At 43.9% G+C, this 22479-nt stretch overlaps 1 protein-coding gene and 1 non-coding gene across 2 annotated transcripts; one reads left to right on the plus strand and one right to left on the minus strand.

The window, feature by feature from the left end:
* The first annotated feature begins 10213 nt into the window (after positions 1-10213).
* LOC128563049 (small nucleolar RNA U13) lies at positions 10214-10322 on the plus strand. The gene has a single exon (XR_008373716.1). It is a non-coding gene; the product is annotated as a small nucleolar RNA U13 (small nucleolar RNA).
* Positions 10323-20826: 10504 nt separating this feature from the next.
* On the minus strand, positions 20827-21639 carry LOC128561115 (RNA polymerase II subunit A C-terminal domain phosphatase SSU72-like). Its single transcript, XM_053554881.1, has one exon. It carries the CDS (start codon positions 21598-21600, stop codon positions 21184-21186), a length of 417 nt encoding a protein of 138 aa, XP_053410856.1. The 5' UTR covers positions 21601-21639; the 3' UTR covers positions 20827-21183.
* Positions 21640-22479: the final 840 nt, after the last annotated feature.

Below are 22479 nucleotides of genomic sequence, written 5' to 3' on the forward strand. Positions count from 1 at the left end.
AGTGTTGTCCTGTCCTTTCTTCTCAGAACTTTTCCCTTTTCTTTTGCTGATAGTCATCCCTCTTTTGTGTAAGTCTTGAAATGCATTAGTGATAGCCAGTGGGAGTGTGGCTTTTATTGAACCGGGATGCAGGATCTTAACTTAGTAGCTGGCCCTTAGTCCAGTTTCTGTGGATCACCCACCAGGAGGATCTGGACCTCAATTTTACTATGCATCCAGAGGTGAATAAGTTGCTGGACTCAATGACAATTTGTAGTCATGGGAATCATGTGATTGACATTTTAAACTTACTGTGATTAAATACCCATGTCCACTATTCAGGAGAAACCCTTCCTAAAATCCAGACTTCTGGTTAGGAATCCTCCCCTCCGTACTAGAACAGGCTTCACTGGTGGCTCCCCGTATCAGTGTATTTGCTTCCATCCAGTGATGGGTAAGCCCAGAAAATCTCTGTCCTGCCTCAGCCCATTTGGTTAATTTGTTCTTTCTTCAGTGTAAAGTACAATTTGTTTTAACCTTTCTGAGCTATAATCACATCCCTGTTAAGCCTTCCAGACATCACACCAAATGCCCTTGATGGAATTTGTAAACAACTCTTACTTCTGGTTTCTAATGATGTTCTCAGAAAGGAGCCTAACTACAGTCAGTTAGTATTCATGCACTTGAAACCCTGTAACATAATAAGATTTCATTTTTAAGAAAACAACTTGAGGAAATGGATTCAGAGAAGAGGCAAAACCAAAAGACTTATGTGGCCAGAGGTGGGAATCAAAGGGAGGGGGAGATGGATTAGGAAGCGCGCATTGTTTCCATTGCTGCTGTAACAGATTACCATGAACTAAGGGTCTAAAAACAATGAGAATTGATTATTTTGTGATCTGAAAAGTCAGAAATCTACAATCAGGGTGTTGGCTCTGTTTCTTCTGGAGGCTGGAAGGAGAATCCAGTTCCTTGCCTATCCAGGTTCCAGATGCCACCTACTTTCCTTGGCTTGAGCCCACCTTCCTCTGTCTTCAAGGCCAACAGCACAGCATCTTCAAATATCTCCCTCTCACCTGTGTTTCATGTGGAGGGGGATAGCTGTTTCTCTAGAACATAAGTTGGTTTAGATACATTTCTAGCTATATATGTTATATACTGAATAAGATGACCGGTGACTTATTGGGATAACTGACTTTATAAGATTGCTGAAGCAGTGACTTGTTGCCTCACCTGAATCTGTGTCAATCTGATAACTCATGTAATTGAAATCAAGGAGTTAACACAGTAAGAAAGCCTAGATCTGCAGTTCTTAGGGATAAATCCTTTTCTCTAGAAATCCCTAGCAACTCTTTTATTATGTTCAATGGAGCTATATTGTCAAGTATGAGAAATAGGTGTCTAGAACAGCAATTCCAAAACTGGACCCCAGGGAACACTAATCTGGAAGATGGGATGTGAGGAAGACAGTTGTTCCCTACCCAGTGCAGTCCTTGGAACACAGTTGCGACTACATTCTGGACCAGCCAAGACGTCTGTACCCAGAAAGGGATTGTTAGTGAGTCAGAGTCCATCAAGGGCAGAGTGTTGGGCAATCCTTTCATGAGGATGTCTGGGCAACCATAGAAATGAAAATTTTAAGACCCGTAGGCATGTGGTGCTGGTGATAGTAAGTTGTGGACTTCTGAATATAACAAAATCTTAATTATCTGGCACCACCTGTCTCTCTTCCTCTCACCCACTTTGGGTGAAACCTGGTATGGTTTCACCCAAAATAAACTTTCAGATTTCTTTTCAAACTTCTCAAATGGTGCTTCAGACTCAACACTCTCATCCCGTTACGCTGGAATTGTTTGTTTACTTGTGAAGCCCTCACCATCCTTTCCTAACATTGGCCCTACCCACGTCTGAAAGCCAGGGACGATGATATATTATCACTCTATCCTTGGTGTCTGACACAGCGCCTGGCTCAGATGAGGAAGTCAATTAACATTAGTTGAAATAACAGTTAAATGAATAAATGACAATGTAAATTAAAAAAAAAACTAATGCCACCCCTTTAACACCTTTCTTTGCTTTTCTTTCTTCTAACATACAACCCACTGAGATTTCCATTCCTCTTTTTTCAATTAATAACATAATTTTAAAAATAAACATAGTTGGGCGGCACCTGTGGCTCAGTCGGTGGGGCACCAGCCCCATATACCGAGGGTGGCGGTTTCAAACCCGGCCCCGGCTGAACTGCAGCAAAAAAAAGCCGGGTGTTGTGGTGGGCTCCTGTAGTCCCAGCTGCTCGGGAGGCTGAGGCAGGAGAATCGCTTAAGTCCAGGAGTTGGAGGTTGCTGTGAGCTGTGTGATGCGATGGCACTCTACTGAGGGCGATAGAGTGAAACTCTGTCTCTACAAAAAAAATAAATAAATAAACATAGTTAACTATGGTACTATGCTTGCTTCTGGGATTACAAAAATGAACATGACATAATCTCAGCCATCTGTGAGCTTGACATCCATCTAAGGAAATGTTCTAAAAAAAGGAAAATGAGGCAGATAATGCTGGCCACCTATCTCGTTCTTTTCTCCCTTTCTTCATTTAGTAATAGAAACCTGACTTTGTTTGCCCAACTGAAAAAGTTCATTTTGCAACCTTCTTTGCAGTGGGAATAACTTAAGTAGAGGCTAATGATAAGTGGATAGAAGTTACTTGGAACTCCCAGAAAAAAAATTAGTGTGCTAGTAATGGGGTACTGACAGAGCTGACTCAATCCTATTCCTGCTTGGAACATGGATGTGATAGCTGGAACTATAGCAGCAATCTTGTGGCATCAAGGCTACTTAGCCTGACGTCCTGTGCTAAGGAAGACAGCAAGAAGATGAAAAGAGCTGTTGTGAGAAGCCCAACCTCCCTACACACTTGCAGCTAGTACAAATAATTACAATATGCTGGAATTTGAGATCTAAAAGAGGTATATACAAAGTTCTTTGCATGTACATTTAGAGAAAGGGTGAATTTTGCCTGAGGAAAAGGAGATTGAGAAAGACTTCCCAGGAGTGAGAGGGTGACTTAAAAGATGTATTCACTTTAAGCTAGGAAAGATGGGATTTCAGAGGAAATAGTATAATGCTGATCATTGTTGTTTATGGTAAAGCTGATGCATTCATTTTATCGAGACAGAATCTCACCCTGTTGCACCAGGCTAAGGTGCCCTGGTGTCCCAGGCTAGGGACAGTCAGTCTAGCTCACAGCAACATCAAACTCCTAGAGTCAAGTAATCCTGTTTCAGCTTCCCAAGTAGACACGACTGCATGTGCCTGCCACCACGCCCAGCTAATTTTTCTATTTTTACTAGAGACAGGATCTTGCTCAGGCTGCTCTTGAACTGAACTCAAGGGATCCTTTCCCCTCACCTCCCAGAGTGTTAGGATCACAGGTATGAGCCATCTTACTAGCCAAGCGAATATATCTTGAAAACTAGATTATGGGCCAGGTATGGTGGCTTGTACATGTAATCCTAGCACTCTGGAAGGCTGAAATGGAAAAGATACTGATCCCTTGAGTTTAGGAATTCAAGACCAGCCTGAGCAAGAGTCAAATTGTCTTTACTATAAGTAGAAAAATAAGCTGGGCATGGTTGTGTGTGTCAACTATCTGGGAGACTGAGGCAAAAGGATTGCTCAAGCCCAGAAGTTTGAAGTTGCTGTGAGCTATGATGACATCATTGTACTTTAGCGGGAGAAACAGTGCAAGACTCTGCCCCCCGCAAAAAAGATAGATTATGGTCTTAGTTTTATTATTATTATTATTATTAGAGAAGGATGATGTGATATTAAGCATAGGAAATTATGGGGACTTTTAAGGTCTAAGACAGGAAGAATTTGAAGAAGTACTGATTAAGAGAACTATTAAAATAATTATATATATATATATTTGTCTTCCTATAATTTTCTTTCTATTTTTGAGAAAATATATTTTTTCCTGTTTAATTCTTTTTTTTTTTTTTTTGTAGAGACAGAGTCTCACTTTATGGCCCTCTGTAGAGTGCGGTGGCCTCACACAGCTCACAGCAACCTCCAACTCCTGGACTTAAGCGATTCTCTTGCCTCAGCCTCCCGAGTAGCTGGGACCACAGGCGCCCGCCACAACGCCCGACTATTTTTTGGTTGCAGTTTGGCCGGGGCCGGGTTTGAACCCACCACCCTCCGTATATGGGGCCAGTGCCTTACCGACTGAGCCCCAGGCGCCGCCTTTCCTGTTTAATTCTATACATTCTAATATTTAATCACTTTTTTGATTTGTAAAAATGAAGTTTTTCAGCCTATCTTACCAAGCTTTCATTTAGCCACTAAATGAAAGTTTGGAAGGAAAAAGAAAAGAAATCATCTCTCTTCATCTCCTCAGTGTATGTATGTGTTTAAAAAGTAAATATAGGGCAGCGCCTGTGGCTCAAGGAGTAGGGCGCCGGTCCCATATGGCGGACGTGGCGGGTTCAAACCTAGCCCCGGCCAAAAACCAAAAAAAAAAAGTAAATATGAAGGCCGGGTGCCATGGCTCGGGCCTGTAATCCCAGCACCTACGAGGCTGAGGCCAGTGGATTGCCTGAGCTCACAGGTTCGAGACCAGCCTGAGCCAGAACAAGACCCATCTCTAAAAAATAGCTGGGCATTGTGGCAGGTGCCTGTAGTCCCAGCTGCTTGGGAGGCTGAGGCAGGAGAATCACTTGAACCTTAGCTGTGAGCTAAGACGACTTGGCACTGTACCAAGGGTGACCAAGTGAGACTCTGTCTCAAAAAAACAAAAAAAAGTAAATATGGTATTCTTTCCCATTCCTATGAAAATTTTGTTCACATACTGACACGTTGCAAAGATCTATAAATATTTCAATTGAGCGATTTAAGGGGTCTTTTTAGAAGCAGCCAAAAATTCTCAGAACTATAAGAATTTATAATTCATTATCACAATAATTTCTTCTTAAAAAGATAAAATAGTTACCAGATCATAAAAACACCCTTTGATATACCCTCCAATCTGAAGGGCCAGGAAGGTGATGATCAGTATATTTTGTTAAATAATAAAATACAATATGGAAAGAAAGTAAAGCATAGGGGCAGCGCCTGTGGCTCAGTTGGTGGGGCGCTGGCCCCATATACCGAGGGTAGCGGGTTCAGGCCCGGCCCCGGCCAAATGCAACCAAAGAAAAAATGGCCGGGCATTGTGGCGGGCGCCTGTGGACCCAGCTACTCGGGAGGCTGAGGCAAGAGAATCACTTGGGCCCAGGAGTTGGAGGTTGCTGTGAGCTGTGTGAGGCCACGGCACTCTACCAAGGGCCATAAAGTGAGACTCTGTCTCTACAAAAAGAAAGTAAAGCATAAACTATAAATGGGAACTACAGCAGTTTATACCAAAAAGGATATATCCAAATATATTCAAAACTAAGGATTTAAAATAAGACTGGATCCTTGAAGGTTATTCGAGAGGACAAGCCCATGAAAATTAAAAAGTCTCAGTTGTTTATTATAGAAAAATGGATTTGGTCTCCTGAGATTAAGAATGAGGGACCCTACCAAGAACCTATACTAGGATAAAAATATTGGGGGGTGGGGAGAACACATCAGATGTTCTAAAATTTCATCTTTGTAAATACATGTAGTAAAATTTTGTCAATCTGGCTTTCTTTCAACCTGAATGCTACTCACCAATCTCCTACACTTTTGTGATATTATAATTGAGGCTTATAATGATGACCCTGATATGACTTCTGAATCATAGCAGAAAGATTAAATCATGTTCTTCTTTGCCTTCATGTATTTAATTATTATTTTTATTAGTTGCAAACTAGAAATCTAATCTGTTTTAAGACACTGCTAGATTAATAAGAGCCTCCTTATCAGGGACTGAACCATCCTCACTAACAAAGTTTACAGTTCATGGGTGGAAAAAAGCAAAAACTCAAAACCCAGCAACTGTGTTAGAATGTGAGCTTTATACTATCATAGCAAGAGTAACTATTATAAAATAAAATCATCTTAGCCGGGTGTTGTGGCCTGCGCCTGTAATCCCAGCTACTTGGGAGGCGGAAGCAGGAGAATCGCTTGAGCCCAGGAGTTGGAGGTTGCTGTGAGCTGTGATGCCACGGCACTCTACCCAGGGTGATAGCTTGAGGCTCTGTCTCAAAAAAAATAAAATAAAATCATCTAACCAAATTTTTAAGATTTGTGGACAGTGTGTTGGTTACTAATAAATGCTATGTAGCCAATTCTTTTAATAAGTACAATAATTGATATTCTGTAATGAGAAAAAATTACCTTAGAAAATGAATAAATACATTTTCTTTTCAGGTGTGATAGAAGGTGGTCTGTTAAAGGGTCAGCAGGAGAGCAGGCATATTATCAATTGGGTTGGTATGAGGGTCCTGTCAAGCTGTTTCTCATCTCACCCTTGGTTTCCCCAGAGGTGTATATGATGGCTCTGGTGACAGCAAAGGACTCTAATAAACATAAGGAATAAGCATGTGTCTTGGGTCAGATTTCTCGGGAGCAGAGCTGGAGGCAGGGATTCTGTGCCAGTGACTTACTAAAGGGCTGGCTCTTGGCGGGAGGGGAGTGAGAGTGGCAAGAGCTCAGCCAGGACGGGTTCTCCCCTGTGGGGAGCCCCAGCAGGAACTGCACCACAGAGCTGGGGCAGCTGAAGCAAGGGGGCTGGCCTTTTGCACCCTTTTGTCAGAGAATCTGGTTTGGGACAAGGGGCCTCTCGAGTTAAGGCTTACATCTGAGGCACCCTCTCCAATCCCCCCTTTCTTGCCTCCCAGGGGCCTAGCTAGAAATGAACTTGCCTGCTAGTATTTCCTCTGCAATTCCCTTTGCTGCCCACTAGGATCTCTGCCTTCCCTGGCCCCCTCTGCAGTCATCCCTCTCTCTCCCCAGTTTTTCCACCACCCTTCATATAGGGAACATGGAACTTAACAGTGTGACAGCTAAATGTAGTGGCAAGCCTGGACAGGAGGCAGAGGGGAAAATCTCTTCCCAGGCTATTCCTTTCCCCAGGCCATGGACGTGGAGGAGGGGGACAGGGAGCTCCTGAGGCACAGGAGTCAGGACAAGGCAGTCGTGGTATACCTTATGTACCTTCAGCAATCCCAGGCCTTCTGCTGAAGACACCATTTCAGACTAGTGGGAGACTGGATGGGTATGGGCGTGAGTGGGGAGACATTGGGTCCTATGGGCTCTGAAGGAAGAGATGAGTTTATACATCTGTATAAATTTATATGTATATACACACATACATATATACACAGGGTTGCCATAAAATTCGCGTGCAATTTAAAACCCTGTGTGTATATATAATTTTTTGCCTCTGGGAAAGAAGAAATTTCCTTACCCTAAAGCTGGGGTAGAAATAAATGACTCTGAGAATTACTGAAAAAAGAAACTACTATGGAAGTTATAAATACTTCCCCTTTGGCTGGCATCAGAACATCTCCTGATACTGTACTCGACCAAGATAGGGCTGAGGGGGGCCCCCAGCAGAGCAGTCTGCCTGGGCACTGCTTGGCACAGAGGAAGACAGAGGTCAGCTGGTTAAGACGTGATGGTATCATTGTCCATCCCTGCCACCATCCACAAGAGGCCCCTTCTTGTTGTTCTTCAGCCTCTGTGGAGATCCTAGCCTTCCTGACCTATATGGGAGATGAGCCAACTAATCTTTAAAAAGAACTTTAAAAGAACTCCGAGGCCCTTTTCTGAGGGAGACTGGATGGATACCAAGACAGAGATTGGTCCAGATCTTCTGTGCTTCTTACCACCTTGGTGCAACTTGTTCAGGTTCTCTGGCATTAATTTTCTTATCTGCAAAAAAACAAGGGGGAAAGGGAAGGGGAGGATAATGTTAATAGCATGTAAAGAGTCACTGTGAAGGGCGGCACCTGTGGCTCAGGGAGTAGGGCGCCAGTCCCATATGCCGGAGGTGGTGGGTTCAAACCCAGCCCCGGCCAAAAAAAAAAAAAAAGAGTCACTGTGAAGACCAGCTAGAACAAAGCGTATGAAGCACAGTGCCTGGTACATAAATATTGCTGTTATTGTAATAATATCACTGTCATTAGAATTATATTATCTGAGGGCTCTTGAGAAGATTCCGGGCGGCGCCTGTGGCTCAGGGCGTAGGGCGCTGGTCCCATATGCCGGAGGTGGCAGGTTCAAACCCAGCCCCGGCCAAAAAAAGAAGATTCCTTTCCTTCAAAGCAAATAATGGTAATTTTCTATTTCAATATATTCTGTGCTAAATGCTGTTCTGAGTGTTCATATCTTCACTGTTTTAATCCTCACAACATCCCTGAGGGGTAGGTACTGTCATTATACCTGCGCGATAGATTAGGAAGCCAAGGCATAGAGAGATTAAGTAATTTGCCCCGGGTTTCCTTACTAGCGGCACAGCTGTCATTCAAACCTAGGAAGGCTGGCTTCAGAATCCGTGCTCTACCACTCCGTAGGTAGTTGAAGAGTGAGGCAGGAGTGAAAGGCACTGATAGAGTTGGTACCAGCTTGAGGTGAAAAGATCAGAATGACATCGCAAATTGCAAGTTTGCGTTGGGCAAGTTCCTTTCACCTGGTACCCAGAGGGTGCTGAAGGTGAGGATTGGCTAGGTCCAGCAGCCTGAAGGCCTCATCATGGACTACCCAGCTGGCAAAATAGGTTAGCCTGTTCGATTTTAGAATGGTAAATTGCCAAGACAATTTTCAAGCAAATTCGGAAAAGATAGCTATGACTAAGGTAACTATCTGTATTATAGTTTAAAGGACAGTCCTAGTCGTTTGTGTCTTTTACCAGGGAAGGGACCATCCTAGGAAATGACCCCAGGGAGTACTAAGAGGTTCACAAATTAACTTTGTGACCCTGAGCAAGTCGCTTGCTTTCCTGCACCTCTCTAAGAAGGAAGGATGCTCTGGTGACAGTGCCCTGACTTTGAACCCCCTGGCTGGCTAAGAGTCCCCTTTCCTCTCCACTGAGCCCTGTGTGTTCCTCTAAGGACTGTGTGTATTCCAACAGGACTGCATTTCTAGGTGGGGGTTCAGTGCTCTTATATGGTGGGCTTACAGAATTACATTCAATGCCCAGTCGAGCTCTAATGTTCTGAATTTATAAATCACAAATTGGATTAATTGTCGACTTCGGAAGAGAAGAGACATGGCAGAATAGACTTGATCCAGCTTCTAATAATTACCTATACAGCAGCTCACACTATAACTAAAAAATCCAGAGATAAGATAGATTGACATTAGGAACATAAAACTCATTGAATGTAATTCTGTAGTATATTTTATACTTTATTCTGTGACTTCACTCCAAACATTCAATTTGTATGTCAGTTTCTTTTCTTTCTTTCTTTTTTTTTTTTTTTAATTTGAGATAGAGTGTCACTCTGTTGCCCTGGGTAGAGAACGTGGCATCACAGCTCACAGCTACCTTGAACTCCTAGGCTTAAGTGATCCTATTACCTCAGCCTTCCTAGTAGCCGGGACTACAGGTGCCTGCCCCAATGCCCAACGCATTTTTCTATTTTTAGTAGAAACAGGGATCTTGCCCTTGCTTAGGCTGGTCTTGAACTCCTGAGCTCAAGTAGTTTACCTTCCTCCTTCTGCCAGAGTGCTAAGATTACAGAGATGAGCCACTTTGCCCAGCCCTATATGTCAATTTTTGAGCATTGGTTTCCAAAAATGTCATTATCCAGTAAGCTTTATTAGTCATTAAAGCTTTGTATAATAACAAAAAAAATGAACAAAGTGTTGATACTCTAAGAAGCCTTGTGTCCCAGTTTCCGCTTGGCTCTCAAAACTGGGAAGTCCACACATTAATAGGGGTCAGGGCAGCAGATCAAACCAAGAAAAAACTGAACAATACTCCAGTGATTCCAGGAAGAAGTAGATAATCATTTCAGCCCTGGGTAGTTTCTGGGAATAAACCAAGAAAAGGGAATCTTTTTCTTCTTAGGGCAGACATTTTTTGTTATTGTTGCTTTTTTTTTTTTTAATTTGAGCCCTTGATATTCCCTAGGGAAGTGTTGGTTAAAACAAAAACCCTATTTATTAGAATCCAAGCATCAGAAATTAAACGTAGATTAGCATACCTCTTTTATAATAAAAGAGCAATGGTTTTTGTACTGTGGTTGTCTTTCTAGGGAAGGGGTCCAACTCTGTCTTGTCATGTTTTGCAGGCATGAATGAAGCAATGAAAAGAGTCCCTCAGATCCTTTTGTAGTTCTTAAGATTGAAGATTGACTTTTCATGCATGTGTGTGAGATGTGCCTCCCTCATCCCAAACCTTGTTATGATGTCCACACGTTACTCGTCTGACATGATTTTAAAATGTTTTTTTAGTAAAAGAAATTTTAAGTAAAACACCAACCAAAAGAGTCGGACAGAATGAAATGTGGAAGCTAAAATTATAGACCTTCACAATCAACACCCAAGTCGAATGCTATGCGGAGAAAGGAGGCCAACAGAGACCCTGTGGCAGTGTCAGTCAAAGCAGGTGGGTGTGTTTGTTTGTGTGTTTGTTTGTTTGTTTTCAGACAGAGTCTTACTTTGTCGCCCTCAATGGAGTGCAGTGCCATCACAGCTCACAGCAACCTCAAACCCTTGGGCTCCAGCGATTTTCTTGCCTCTGCCTCCCAAGTAGCTAGGACTGCAGGAACCCACCACAATGCCCAGCTATTTTTAGAGATGTCTCACTGTTGCTCAGGCTGGTTTGGATTTCCTGAGCTCAAGCGATCCACCTGCCTCGGCCTCCCACGGTACTAGGATTGCAGGTCTGAGCCGCCTGCGCCCAGCAAGGTAGGTGTGTTAATTACTGTTTCTGCAGACTGGAGTTGGAAAAGGGAAGAAGTAGTGATGTGGAAGAGGAACGACACTGTACATAAATATTTCACTTTGAGAACTCAAGGACACCTTTAGGATATATTTAAGACATAGTACATAATTAACATGAACGGTTAAAATTCACATTTCTAAATCTGAGAAAAAATGCACTACAGTTGATCTCTGAATTTCTCAATAAAAGGCAAAAAGTTATATGGGCAGAAGATTCATTGGGAAGTAAAATGGGTTTGGTAGAGGTTTGAAAGGCTGTAAGTACTGGATTAAAATCCTTCTAGGGCAGCAGTCCCCAATCTCTTTGGCACCAGGGTCTGTAGAAAAAAAAATTTTTTTTTTTTTATTGAGACAGAGTCTCACTTGATCACCTTCAGTAGACGGCCATGGCATCTTGGCTCACAGCAACCTCAAACTCCTGGGTTCAAGCGATCCTCTTGCCTCAGCCTCCCAAGTAGCTGGGACTACAGGCACCTGCCACAATGCCCAGCTAATGAAGACAATTTTTATGGAAGACAATTTTTCCACAGACTGAGATGGGCAGGAGGGGAATTAGATTTTCAGAAGGAGCGTGCAACCTGGATCCCTTGAATGTGCAGTTTACAGTAAGGTTCATGCTCCTGTGAGAATCTAATGCCACCACTGCGGTGACAGGAGGCAGAGCTCGGGTGGGGATTGGAGCAGTGAGGAGTGGCTGTGAACAGAGATGAAGCTTTGCCGGCTCCCCCACTGCTCACCTTCTGCTACCCAGCAGGCCATGGAGCTGGGACTCAGCCGCATCCCAGAGGGTTGGGGACCACAGTTCCAGAGCATGGACAACATCTTAGAGCTCTTTTCTGTTCTTTCAAATCCATTCTTCAGTAGCCAGTTCAGCACTCACTATTCCTGAGAGGCTTTTTGTTAGATAAATGAAAAGCAAATTAATGTACTTTAATGTTCAGAGCTCTCTTCAGAGGCCTGAGCCTGAGCAAGATAATTGTCAAAAGGACAGAATAGTGGGGAATGAAGAACATGGATGTTAGAAAGTGCTGTTTGTTGGGGCGGCGCCTGCAGCTTAAAGGGCTAGCGCACTGGCCCCATATGCCAGAGGTGGCGGGTGGCAGGTTCAAACCCAGCCCTGGCCAAAAACTGAAAAAAGAAAAAAAGAAAGTGCTGTTTGTCACTTTTTTATCCCTTCTTCCCCCTCCTGGCTCCCCTAACCCTACCCTTGAAGGCAAGAGAACAGAGCAGCTAGATGGCTCTAGGCAAGCTGTGAGGCTGTAGCGGAAGCAGCAGTCTGCCATGGTGAAGCTGGTGCTGGCTCTGGGCAATTTGTTTAATCTTTTTGGACTCCAGTATCTGTATGTATAAAAGGAAATGATGATAATGAGGATTTACCGAAAAAGGTAGCAGAAGGATTAACTGTCTCTGACAGAAGAGTAGGCCCTAGCTACTATACTCAGTCTGTCTACTGAAAGCAGAAGTTTCAGGTTGGAGGCCTAGTCTTTAAGTGAGGTGCTTTCCCTTGTATGGTGTCTTGAGTTGGTGAATGAGATCAGAAACTCAGCCTTTCAGGAGCAGGGTGAGAAGTTGGGGAGCAGCGTGGTCTGGGTGCAGTGGCTCAAACCCCCAGCACTTTCGGACTCAGAGGCAGGAGGGTCCCTTGAGGCCAAGAGTTTGAGACCAGCCTGGGCAACGTTGCAAGACTCTGTCTCTACAAAATATAAAACAATAATTAGGCAGGCATGGTGGCATGTGCAAGGCAGGAGGACCCCCTTGAGCTTGGAAATTCAAGGCTGCAGTCAGCTCTGATAACCCCTTTATTCCAGTCCGAGAGACACAGTGAGGTTATGCCCTGGTGATGATCCAGAGATAAACACCAACTCCATGATTATTTTAGAAAAAAAGTTTGTAGAAAAAGAAATTTTAAGTAAAAAAAAAAAATGAAAAATGTTGCCAGTATGTACTTAACTTGTTTTTGCTTTTATTTTTTGTCCATTCTCCACCCCCCCCCCCCACCCTCCCACCCGTGGTAATATTGGATTTTATTAGAAAGAAATATGGAAGGAGTAAAAAAGCACCAGAACTTCTGGCAAAGGGGAATATCCAAGTCGGAAATCTCCCTATTTTTTGCCCATTCTGTGGATAAATACCCTTACTGAGATGTTACCACTGCAAATGAAAATACTGGTAAACAGGCCTCTGATATGTCAGCACACACACAAGCAAAAACAGTGTTTTATTCAGAATCTGAGCCCAGACTTGGCCTTTGTTCTGAATGAGAGTTCTGTGCCGCAAGGCAGTAGCATCTGAAGGGTTTCTGGGTATTGACTGTGAATGCCTGTTTGTCACTTTGTAAAGTTGCCGTAGGGTAGCCAGATTGTGCAGGAAAACCTCCTTAACAGTCACATGGCAGCTTTTCAAAAGCCCCTTAGCACTGGGTGCAGGACCTCAGTGGACTTCCCCCATCTCAGCAGCCTCTAACAGGGACCAGAGCAGCTGTGAGACCCCTGTCCAGGGCAGGATTGCACAGGCTCCAAGCGAGATGCTCCAGCCCCGGTAATCAAAGACTGCTAATAAAGCCCCTCATTGTGGCTCAATGTACGTGAGCTGGACAAATGAGAAAGACAGCCTGTTAGTGGGGAGGGGTCTTAGAGCTCCTATCAGCCAATCCCTTCATTTTCCAGTTGAGGAATTAAATCTGCAGATGTCTAGTGACCCGCTCAAGGTAATGCAGCTAATTGAGGTCAGAGTTAAGGCTTGAGACAGAATATAGTCTTTTTTTAAAAAAAAAAAAACTTCTGTACTGGTATTTGTGTTTACTAAACTTCTTGCTGCTTCTGCCCCTTGTCCCATCAGCTTTTATCTCTACACAATAATTAATGTTTCAATAAGCTGGAATACAAGAAATTGATAAGAGAAATTATACTGACTTGTTTTGTTATTCTCTGAAACCACAAAAAACATTTGATTAAATAGCTGGCAGCCAATGTGAGAATTTTTATTTATCTTTGAAGGGGATGTTATTTTCAGAAGTTAAATCTTTGTTCTATTCTTCAGGCTTTAAAGTCTGAGCTCTCAAAACCCATGGCAAGGGCGGTGCCTGTAGCTCAAGGAGTAGGGTGCCGGTCCCATATGCTGGAGGTGGCGGGTTCAAACCCAGCCCTGGCCAAAAACCACAAAAAACAAACAAACAAACAAAAAAAAACCATGGCAATGGTTTACTGCTCTAAAACCAATTTGGGGCCATTTTAGAGGAGCCCAAATGTCATGTTCCCCTGATTGTAGTACGTGCAGGTGTCAGTTGGGAGAAGCCAGCATCCTTTGGTGAGTTCTGCAATCTTTGAGCTGTGAGTAGTCATTCGGGCTCCCAGAGAACAACCCACCCCTGTATTTAAGACACAGGACTCACCCCCCAATTGAGCTGTTCAAAATTGCCTTTTTACTCAAGATCAAGCAGCTTCAGAAGTCCTGCTGTAAGCAGTAAGGAAACTATTGAGTTGACCTGAAATAGAACAGCTAGAAAGAAGAAAACAAGTGTGTATTTGAAAGATGCAAAGTGCTGGCTGTTTTCCCTGGGGCCCCGAGCACAGATAGTACGGTGTGTTTCCTCTGGACTAGTCTGCCATGAAGATTTTTCTAGTTTGCACTTTAAGATGTTTTGCCCTTGTGCCAATTAAAGAAAAATGAGATAGAGGTCAGCTTCTCCCTGAATTCCTCTCAGCTCCTCAACATCCTCTACACAGGGTCATGTTCACGTTCCTGCCAGCTACCCAACCCAAGGCAGGAATCAAATTCCTGGTGGTCCAGCCAAGGAAAAGGCAGTTCCAAGTTGCTCTCCTCCTTCCCCTAAGAGATCAATAGCACATGACAGTCCCATCCCCATGCTGACTCTCAACTTTGTCCTCCCTCTGCTGGTCTCTTTGACACATGTGGGGATGGAGAGACCTGTGCTTGTGAGGCTTCCACCCTGACCCCACCCCCCAACCCCTCCTCTGCCTGCCGACTCTCTACTGTTTTCTTATAGAATCCTCACCTCCTACACTTCTATGCATGATTTTCTCCTCATTCTGTTCCCAGAATCTACCTGTGACACATGGCTGAGCATCTACACTTTTGCTTGTGATGAACCACAAAGGAGACAAAAGCAGTCACACTTTTTTTTTTAAACTGACTCTCACTTTATCGCCCAGGCAAGAGTGACATGGATGGCATCAGCCCAACTCGCAGAAACCTCAAACTCTTGAGCTCAAGCAATCCTCCTGCCTCAGCCTCCCAGGTAGCTGGGACTACAGGCGCGCGTCACAACACCCAGCTGATTTTTCTATTTTTAGTAGAGATGGGGTCTCACTCTTGCTTAGGCTGGTCTCCGACTCCTGGGCTCGAGGGATCCTCCCACCTTGGCTTCCCAGGGTGCTAGTATTCCAGGAGTGAGCCATCGTGCCCAGCCGAAGTCACACACATTTTGGTTGCTGTGTGTCCAAATCCAGAAGCACCTGCCACCATGCTGTGTGTCCAAATCCAGAAGCACCTGCTACCATGCTTTTGAAAGTTCACTTCAAGGGGAAGTGTTCGTTTCCCATTCCCCACCCCCTCCACTTAACACTTAATTTCCTTGTTAAAAATATACTTGTAGGGCGAAGCCTGTGGCTCAAGGAGTAGGGTGCCGGTCCCATATGCCGGAGGTGGCGGGTTCAAACCTAGCCCTGGCCAAAAACCACAAAAAAAAAAAAAAAAAAAAGTATATATATATACTTGTAAATTATTTCTAGTTGGCAGCCTTTCCATCTCCAGCACTGCAACCCGCATCATCTTCCCCTCCAGTGCACTGCAGCTGTACCACGCAAGGTAAACAAGCCCTTTTGAAATAATTTTGGAACTTAGCCATTTGTTGAACATTGTTTCAAGGAGAAAATGAACTTCCAGCTTTTAGAACATGATTTAAGTTGGTTATTTCCTCTGTGTGTTTGGTAACAAAAATCTTTTTGATGTGGTGACATAAAATCAGAGGGGCCTGCCTTGTTTTTTTACCTTGTCAAGTATATTCATGATAGAAAAAAAAAATTACTGGGAACCTGTTTATTTCTTATACTTTGTTTGATTTGTATAATATTCTAGAGACCTCGCAATGCGTGTCGCCAATTATAATATTGAACAATCAGAGAGTACCTGGAGGCTGCACATTTCTCTATTTCTGTTCTTCCCGTCTCCCTGGGTGCATGGGAGAGACTGTCTCGACCTGGTAGTGAGGTGTGGCTGTGTGACTGGACCTTTGGCAATAGAACACGAGCACAAGGTGACGCAAGGAACTTCTGCCTCATCTCATCAGAGGAAATGCCTGGCCCGGGACTCCCTCTCTTTGCTCCCATTCAGCCAGCTGGAATGGCCACAGTTGGAGCAACCCTGGCAACCAGCTATTGATAGCAGGGTGGCTGCCAGGCTGGGTCTCCAGCATCGGCTGAAGGAGAGCTGCCCACCACGCTGGAACGCTCACCTGGATGTTAGATGTTACCAGGGAGACAAGTAACCTTCGCCGTTCTTTGAACCACTGAATTTTTGGGCTTTCTGACAATAATTTAGCCTATGCTATAATACTGCTATAAAACAATAGTTTACAAAATGCCCTTTTAGGCTGGGCACAGGGGCTCAGGGCACTTGTAATCCAAGCCCTCTGGGAGGCCGAGGTGGGTGGATTGCCTGAGCTCAGGAGTTCCAGACCAGCTCTGAGCAAGAGTGAAACCTTGTCTCAAAAACTAGCTGGGCATCGTGGCGGGCACCTGTAGTCCCAGCTACTCCAGAGGCTAAGGCAAGAGGATCCCTTGAGCCCAAGAGGTTGAGGTTGCTATGAGCTATGATGCCGCCGCACTCTACTGAAGGCAACAAAGTGAGACTTTGTCTCAAAAAACAGAAAAAAAAAAAAAGTGTCCTGTTGTCAGGTATTTTACCTCAAGATATACTGAATTACCAAACTACATAAGCAAAAAGTACTGGTTTTTAGAAAACAAAACTCTAGACCTTTTCAACTATTTTACTTTGATGCTGATAGTTAATTTCTCTAAATATTATGAAATGTATAAGATCTATTTAATCATCCATTCAAACATAAAAATCTATTTGCCAAAGCCAGACATATTTTACAAAGAGTTGTAATTTGAAAGGAATAATTTGTTCCAGCCTTCATTATGCCTATTAAAGGAAAATAAGTAACCGAATACCCACGTCAGAAGCACATTTCTTGGAGCTAACATCCCATGATAATCCCATTTTAATTAGGACCAAATTTTGCTTATGATGAAATGCTCCCTCAAGAAACAAAACTCTTCAGGGGTCACTCAGTAATAAAATAACAAAAGAAGCATGAAACAAAGTTAACATTATTGAATTTTTTAAAATGAAGTATAAATTGAAATAAGGGGAGAATCATACCTGCTCATTGTTTGTTTTTTATATCCTCAGTTGATGTCAAACCTAATGATAATTGTTGAATAATTTTGTTTGTTGGTTTGCTTTGTTTTTATTAGAAAACAAAATAAAATTTTAATTTAAGGTTTTTGTAAAGTTGTTTAATCAAAAGATACATTATGAAGTTACCTAATATATAAAAGTTAAAAATAGTGCCAAACTGGCCCACGGCTAAAATAACAAACATGTAGGCTTTGAATTCAATAAAGATGAATTCATTTCTCACAGTCCTAAAATTCAAGAGGTACGAAAAAGGGTTGTAATAGAATCTGTGACCTTAATAATCTCATAAAAACTGAAGTGACTATTACAATAGTCTTAGGGGAACTCAGAATTCTGGATGAGTTTTGAGAAAATACACTGAAGAGGGTAAAGCCGGCATTAGCAACAGGAAAATAATTCATTCTCCGTTGACATCTTTGGAACGAACAGCAAGTGCATCTGATTTTTTTCTTTAAATGCAGTAATGGACTTTAACTCTCTGTTGTACTGGAATTATGATGATAGTAGTTCCTCCTTGCTCATATGAAGATGTTTACCTCCACCTTAGACTGACATCTGTGGAGCTTTCCTTGTGCCTTAGGAGAGACTGGTTCCCCGCCTCTAGCCACCCCTGGCTGCTCCACTAAGCGAGTGGAAGCGTGATAACCAGGCATCTGACTGATGAGAGAACATGCTCATATTGGTTGGGATGCAAGACAATATCGATTGTAGATCTGAAAAAACCTTGAACGGTTTTCTAACTATTTCTCTTTTTGTGTTGAAAGATAGCTGCTGTGGCAACCCATTCTAAAGTCTTGGTCTGAAAAGTCCAGAAAATTGAGTTCTAATGCTGGATTTAGCACTCCTTAACTCCCGGACACATCCCAGCTGGGCTTCCACTTTCGTTATCTGGAAATGGGCATACCGTCGTCATACTTGTTTTCCTCAAGTCCATTCTGTTGGGGGGCCTAACGCAGCCACACACAAACCCTTTCTCCTCTTCTTCCTCCTCCTTTCTTCCTAAAATAAAGACACAAGGATCTGGCTAGCCCACCCGCCTGAGAAGTTTTCACCAAAAGACCCTAACTTACCAAACATGCTATGGAATGTGCCCACTCCCTACAGACCCACTGCCCACCCGGGTTACCCTCCCCTTTGAATAAATGTGGCCTGAACATCTCTGCAGCCTCATGCCTGGGCACCATCATTTACACCTTTCACATTCTACACAAAATCTGCACCTGTAGGAAATTATACAAAACACATCTCTTTATTTTAAAATAAAGACATTCCCAAAAAGGAAGCAAAACCCCAGGAGGGGTGGGAGGAGTAAATGACTGAGGAGCGATTGTCCCATGAGAATGCCTCTGGACCGGGCTCAGGGAGCCACCTGAGGGCCAAATCCAGCCTGCTGCCTGTTTTCCCAAGAGCTAAGAATAATTTTTACGTTTGAACATTTTTTTTTTTTTAAACCCGGGGAATAATTATATTCTGCGATACATGAAAACTATACGAAAATCGAATGTTAGCGTCCAAAAATAGAGTTTTATTGGAACACAGCCACATTCCTTCAGTTCTGTACCGTCTGTGGACGCTTCCACACCACAATAGCAGTTTAGGAGTCGTGACAGGGACCACAGGCCTGCAGAGCCTACAACATTTACAATCTGCGTTTATGGAGAGAGTTTGCCAGTCCTTCCTCTAAAATATGCAAGGTAGAAATGTCCAATAGACAGAATTTAGATTTTGGAAGTATCCACAAGAAGCAATAGCTGAAAATGTTGGCATGGATGAAGTTAAGAAAGGGATGAGAGAAAGGAAGGCTGGAGGGAGAGCCTGGCAGATCACTTCCAACAAGTTGGGAGGGGAGGGAACTCGGAGAAGACACAGTAAAAGCAGGGTGTGACTCCGGAAAGCCAAGCAAAGAGCAAACTCAAGATGAGTTGGGGAGGCCAATTTGGTGGCTCTACTGCTAATCCTAGCACTCTGGAAGGGCAGGTGAAAGGATCGCTTGAGCTCAGGAATTTGAGACCAGCCTGAGCAAGAGCAAGACCCCACCTCTACTAAACATAGAAACATTAGCCAGGGGCGGCGCCTGTGGCTCAGTCGGTAAGGCACCGGCCCCATGTACTGAGGGTGGCGGGTTCAAACCCGGCCCTGGCCAAACTGCAACCAAAAAATAGCCGGGCATTGTGGCGGGCGCCTGTAGTCCCTGCTGCTTGGGAGGCTGAGGCAAGAGAATTGCTTAAGCCCAGGAGTTGGAGGTTGCTGTGAGCTGTGTGAGGCACAGCACTGTACGCAGGGCCATAAAGTGAGACTCTGTCTCTACAAAAAAAAGAAAAGAAACATTAGCCAGGCATTGTGGTGGGCACCTATAATTTCAGCTACTGGGAAGGCTGAGGCAGGAGGATCACTTGAACCCAGAAGTTTGAGGTTGCTGTGAGATAGGCTGAGGCTATGGCAGTCTAACCTGGGGTAACAGAGTGAGATGAGAGACTCTGTCTTCAAAAAAAATAAATAAAAAGATGAGTTGGTGAGTACAAGGAAGTACCTTGGAGAGATAAGGTAAATTGAATAATAAAAAGAAGTGAATTATAGGTGTAGAATATAAATGTCTTAACACAATAAAGAAAATGCCATGAACTGTAGTTCCAGCTACTCGGGAGGCTGAGGCAAGAGAATCGCTTAAGCCCAGGAGTTGGAGGTTGCTGTGAGCTGTGTGAGGCCACAGCACTCTACGGAGGGCCATAAAGTGAGACTCTGTCTCTACAAAAAAAAAAAAAAAAAGAAAAAAGAAAATGCCATGAAGGCTATGTTAACCAGTTTGATGACAACATTTCAAATTGTATATAATTCCAGCACCATGTACCCCATGATTGCATTAATGTACACAGCTATGATTTAATGAAAATAAATAAAGAAGAAAAAAAAAACTTCCACCAGAAAAAGAAATAATAAATAGAAAAAAAAGCAAATTACACTTGATGGTGGTTAGAGGTCATTGATTCCCTCTGAGAAAGTTTCCATTTCTATGAAACAAGGGGGCAGGCACTGGCCAGTTTCAGGAGATACACCAGTGAACCCTGTAAAGGAAACTAAGAAGATAATAATCTGAAGGGATTGCAAAACCCAGGGCAGTTTTTTTTTTTTTTTTTTTATTAAGTACTATGGGGAAGTTTTTTGTTTTTGTTTTTTTTGTAGAGACGGAGTCTCACTGTACCGCCCTCGGGTAGAGTGCCATGACTTCACACAGCTCACAGCAACCTCTAACTCTTGGGCTTACGCGATTCTCTTGCCTCAGCCTCCCGAGCAGCTGGGACTACAGGTGCCCGCCACAACGCCCGGCTATTTTTTGGTTGCAGTTTGGCCGGGGCTGGGTTTGAACCTGCCACCCTTGGCATATGGGGCCTGCGCCCTACTCACTGAGTTACAGGACAGGCGCCGCCTGGAATTTTTTTTTTTGTTGGACAATTCCAGGTTCTGTCCCAGGAAGATACAGCCATTGCTTTATTCAGGTATCTGTACAGTCCCACCAGGTGGGGGAGGAGGGAAGGCACAGGGAAATGCACTATGAACAGTTTTGTTTTTTTTTCTTTTTTGGTTAAAGAAAAAAACCTTTATAATCAACATCCCACTCAAAAGTAAAAGTGGGACAGAAAAACTTGATTGTTTCTATATGGCGTGTACATCTCTTCTCTTTCGTATGTACAGCTTACTGGACCACACTGTTGCCCCAAAGGATACCTAAGTAAAAACCAGTGTCAGAGGGAAAGAATGAACAGAGGGCGCGGGGCGCCGCCAAGACTGCCGTGGCTGTCAGTAGAAGCACCCGGTGTGCAGGAAGGTCCGGCCACTCTTCTCCTCAAACTCGTGCAGCAGCTCATCAATTTCATTGTCCACGTCCTCCGTGTGCCGGATACACTGTCAGAGCTCGCAGATGAGGAAGGCCCCCAGGGTGGCCTCTTCCTGATTGATGTGGATGTCTACATTGACCACATGTACAGGTTGGCAGGTCTCTTGTTCTCTGGAATTCAGATCTTCCACCACCTGGTCGTAGACTCTCTCTTCACAAGTGAGGATCAGATCAAACAGATCTTTGCAGTTCTGGAACCTCTCTGGCCGGGGCTTAATTCTCTTATTTCTGTCCAACATATGCAAAATGCCATTCTGTGTGTAGAGTTCTTTGTCCTTCCTAAGAAGATCATTGCACATCTGATCATATGTGGTTTTGAAATCATAAACATTCGGCTTGTTGGGTGCTGGTCCTGGAAGCTTCACGTGAGTTCCTGTTCCAAGGACCGGACGCTGAATCCACCTTGCTAAGGATGTTGTGCCCTCCATGCTCCGGTTCTGGTTGCTCCAGCACACCACGGCCACCCGCAGCGGCTGCTCCATCGTGACGCTCCAGTTCTGACTCCCTCCCAGCCTCCACGGGGAAGTTTTTTGTTTGCTTGCTTATTGTTGTTTTCCGTAGGAGGGTACCTAGTTTACAGGCACAGCAAAATCATTCAAGAGATAGGGATGAAAAAAGGAGGCAGAGCAGAGCCCATGGGAGGGAAAGGAATGGAGCAAAGGCCAAAGAGATGACCGAGGTGAACACAGAAGGGATACCGCTTCCCTCCAACACAAGTCACAAGGAAGAGGCTGAAAGTACAAAGAAAACTTGAGCGGGCACGTGGACAAGGGTGTGGTGACATAAATGGCGAGGTCAGGTCAGGAGGGTCAGCCAGTGACCACCCCATGGAGCCTGGCAGCATCCGGGGTGGGTTTGAGAGGACTGCTGAGGAGCAGCACTTGAAATGGTGGTGTGACCTTTCCCCAAAATGTGGTTGCTTAGGTGTGGAAACAGGAAAGAAAGTTTAAATGATCAGGAACTGGAATTAGTGCAGAAGAGTCCAGAAAAATTTTAAGGGTGGAAGGAGGGCTCAAGAAGACAGCGTTGAAATGACTTGTCCTTGATGGAGTAAGGGAAACTAACAGAAGGTGATTGCTAAGACTAGAAAAAGGATGGGAGACAGGAATGAAGGCGGAGCGCCCCTTCTGTCAGCTGGAGGACCAGAGATAGAAATCAGTGAAGATACATTCAAAACAGAGGACCTCTGTTATTACCACCATCAAATGTAAAGTCTTAGAGTGTTGATGATGCGGTTCAAGGCCTGGCCATTCTGGTGGGGACCAGAGAGATTTCAGAAGGACTCTGAAGATGCAGCTCTGGGAATG

Source organism: Nycticebus coucang, chromosome 12, assembly GCF_027406575.1.
Source record: "Nycticebus coucang isolate mNycCou1 chromosome 12, mNycCou1.pri, whole genome shotgun sequence".
Classification (NCBI taxonomy): domain Eukaryota; kingdom Metazoa; phylum Chordata; class Mammalia; order Primates; family Lorisidae; genus Nycticebus; species Nycticebus coucang.

Bases quoted from the DNA above. Each gene is read 5' to 3' on its own strand.
- LOC128561115 (XM_053554881.1), bottom strand. From the start codon at position 21,600: ATGGAGGGCACAACATCCTTAGCAAGGTGGATTCAGCGTCCGGTCCTT.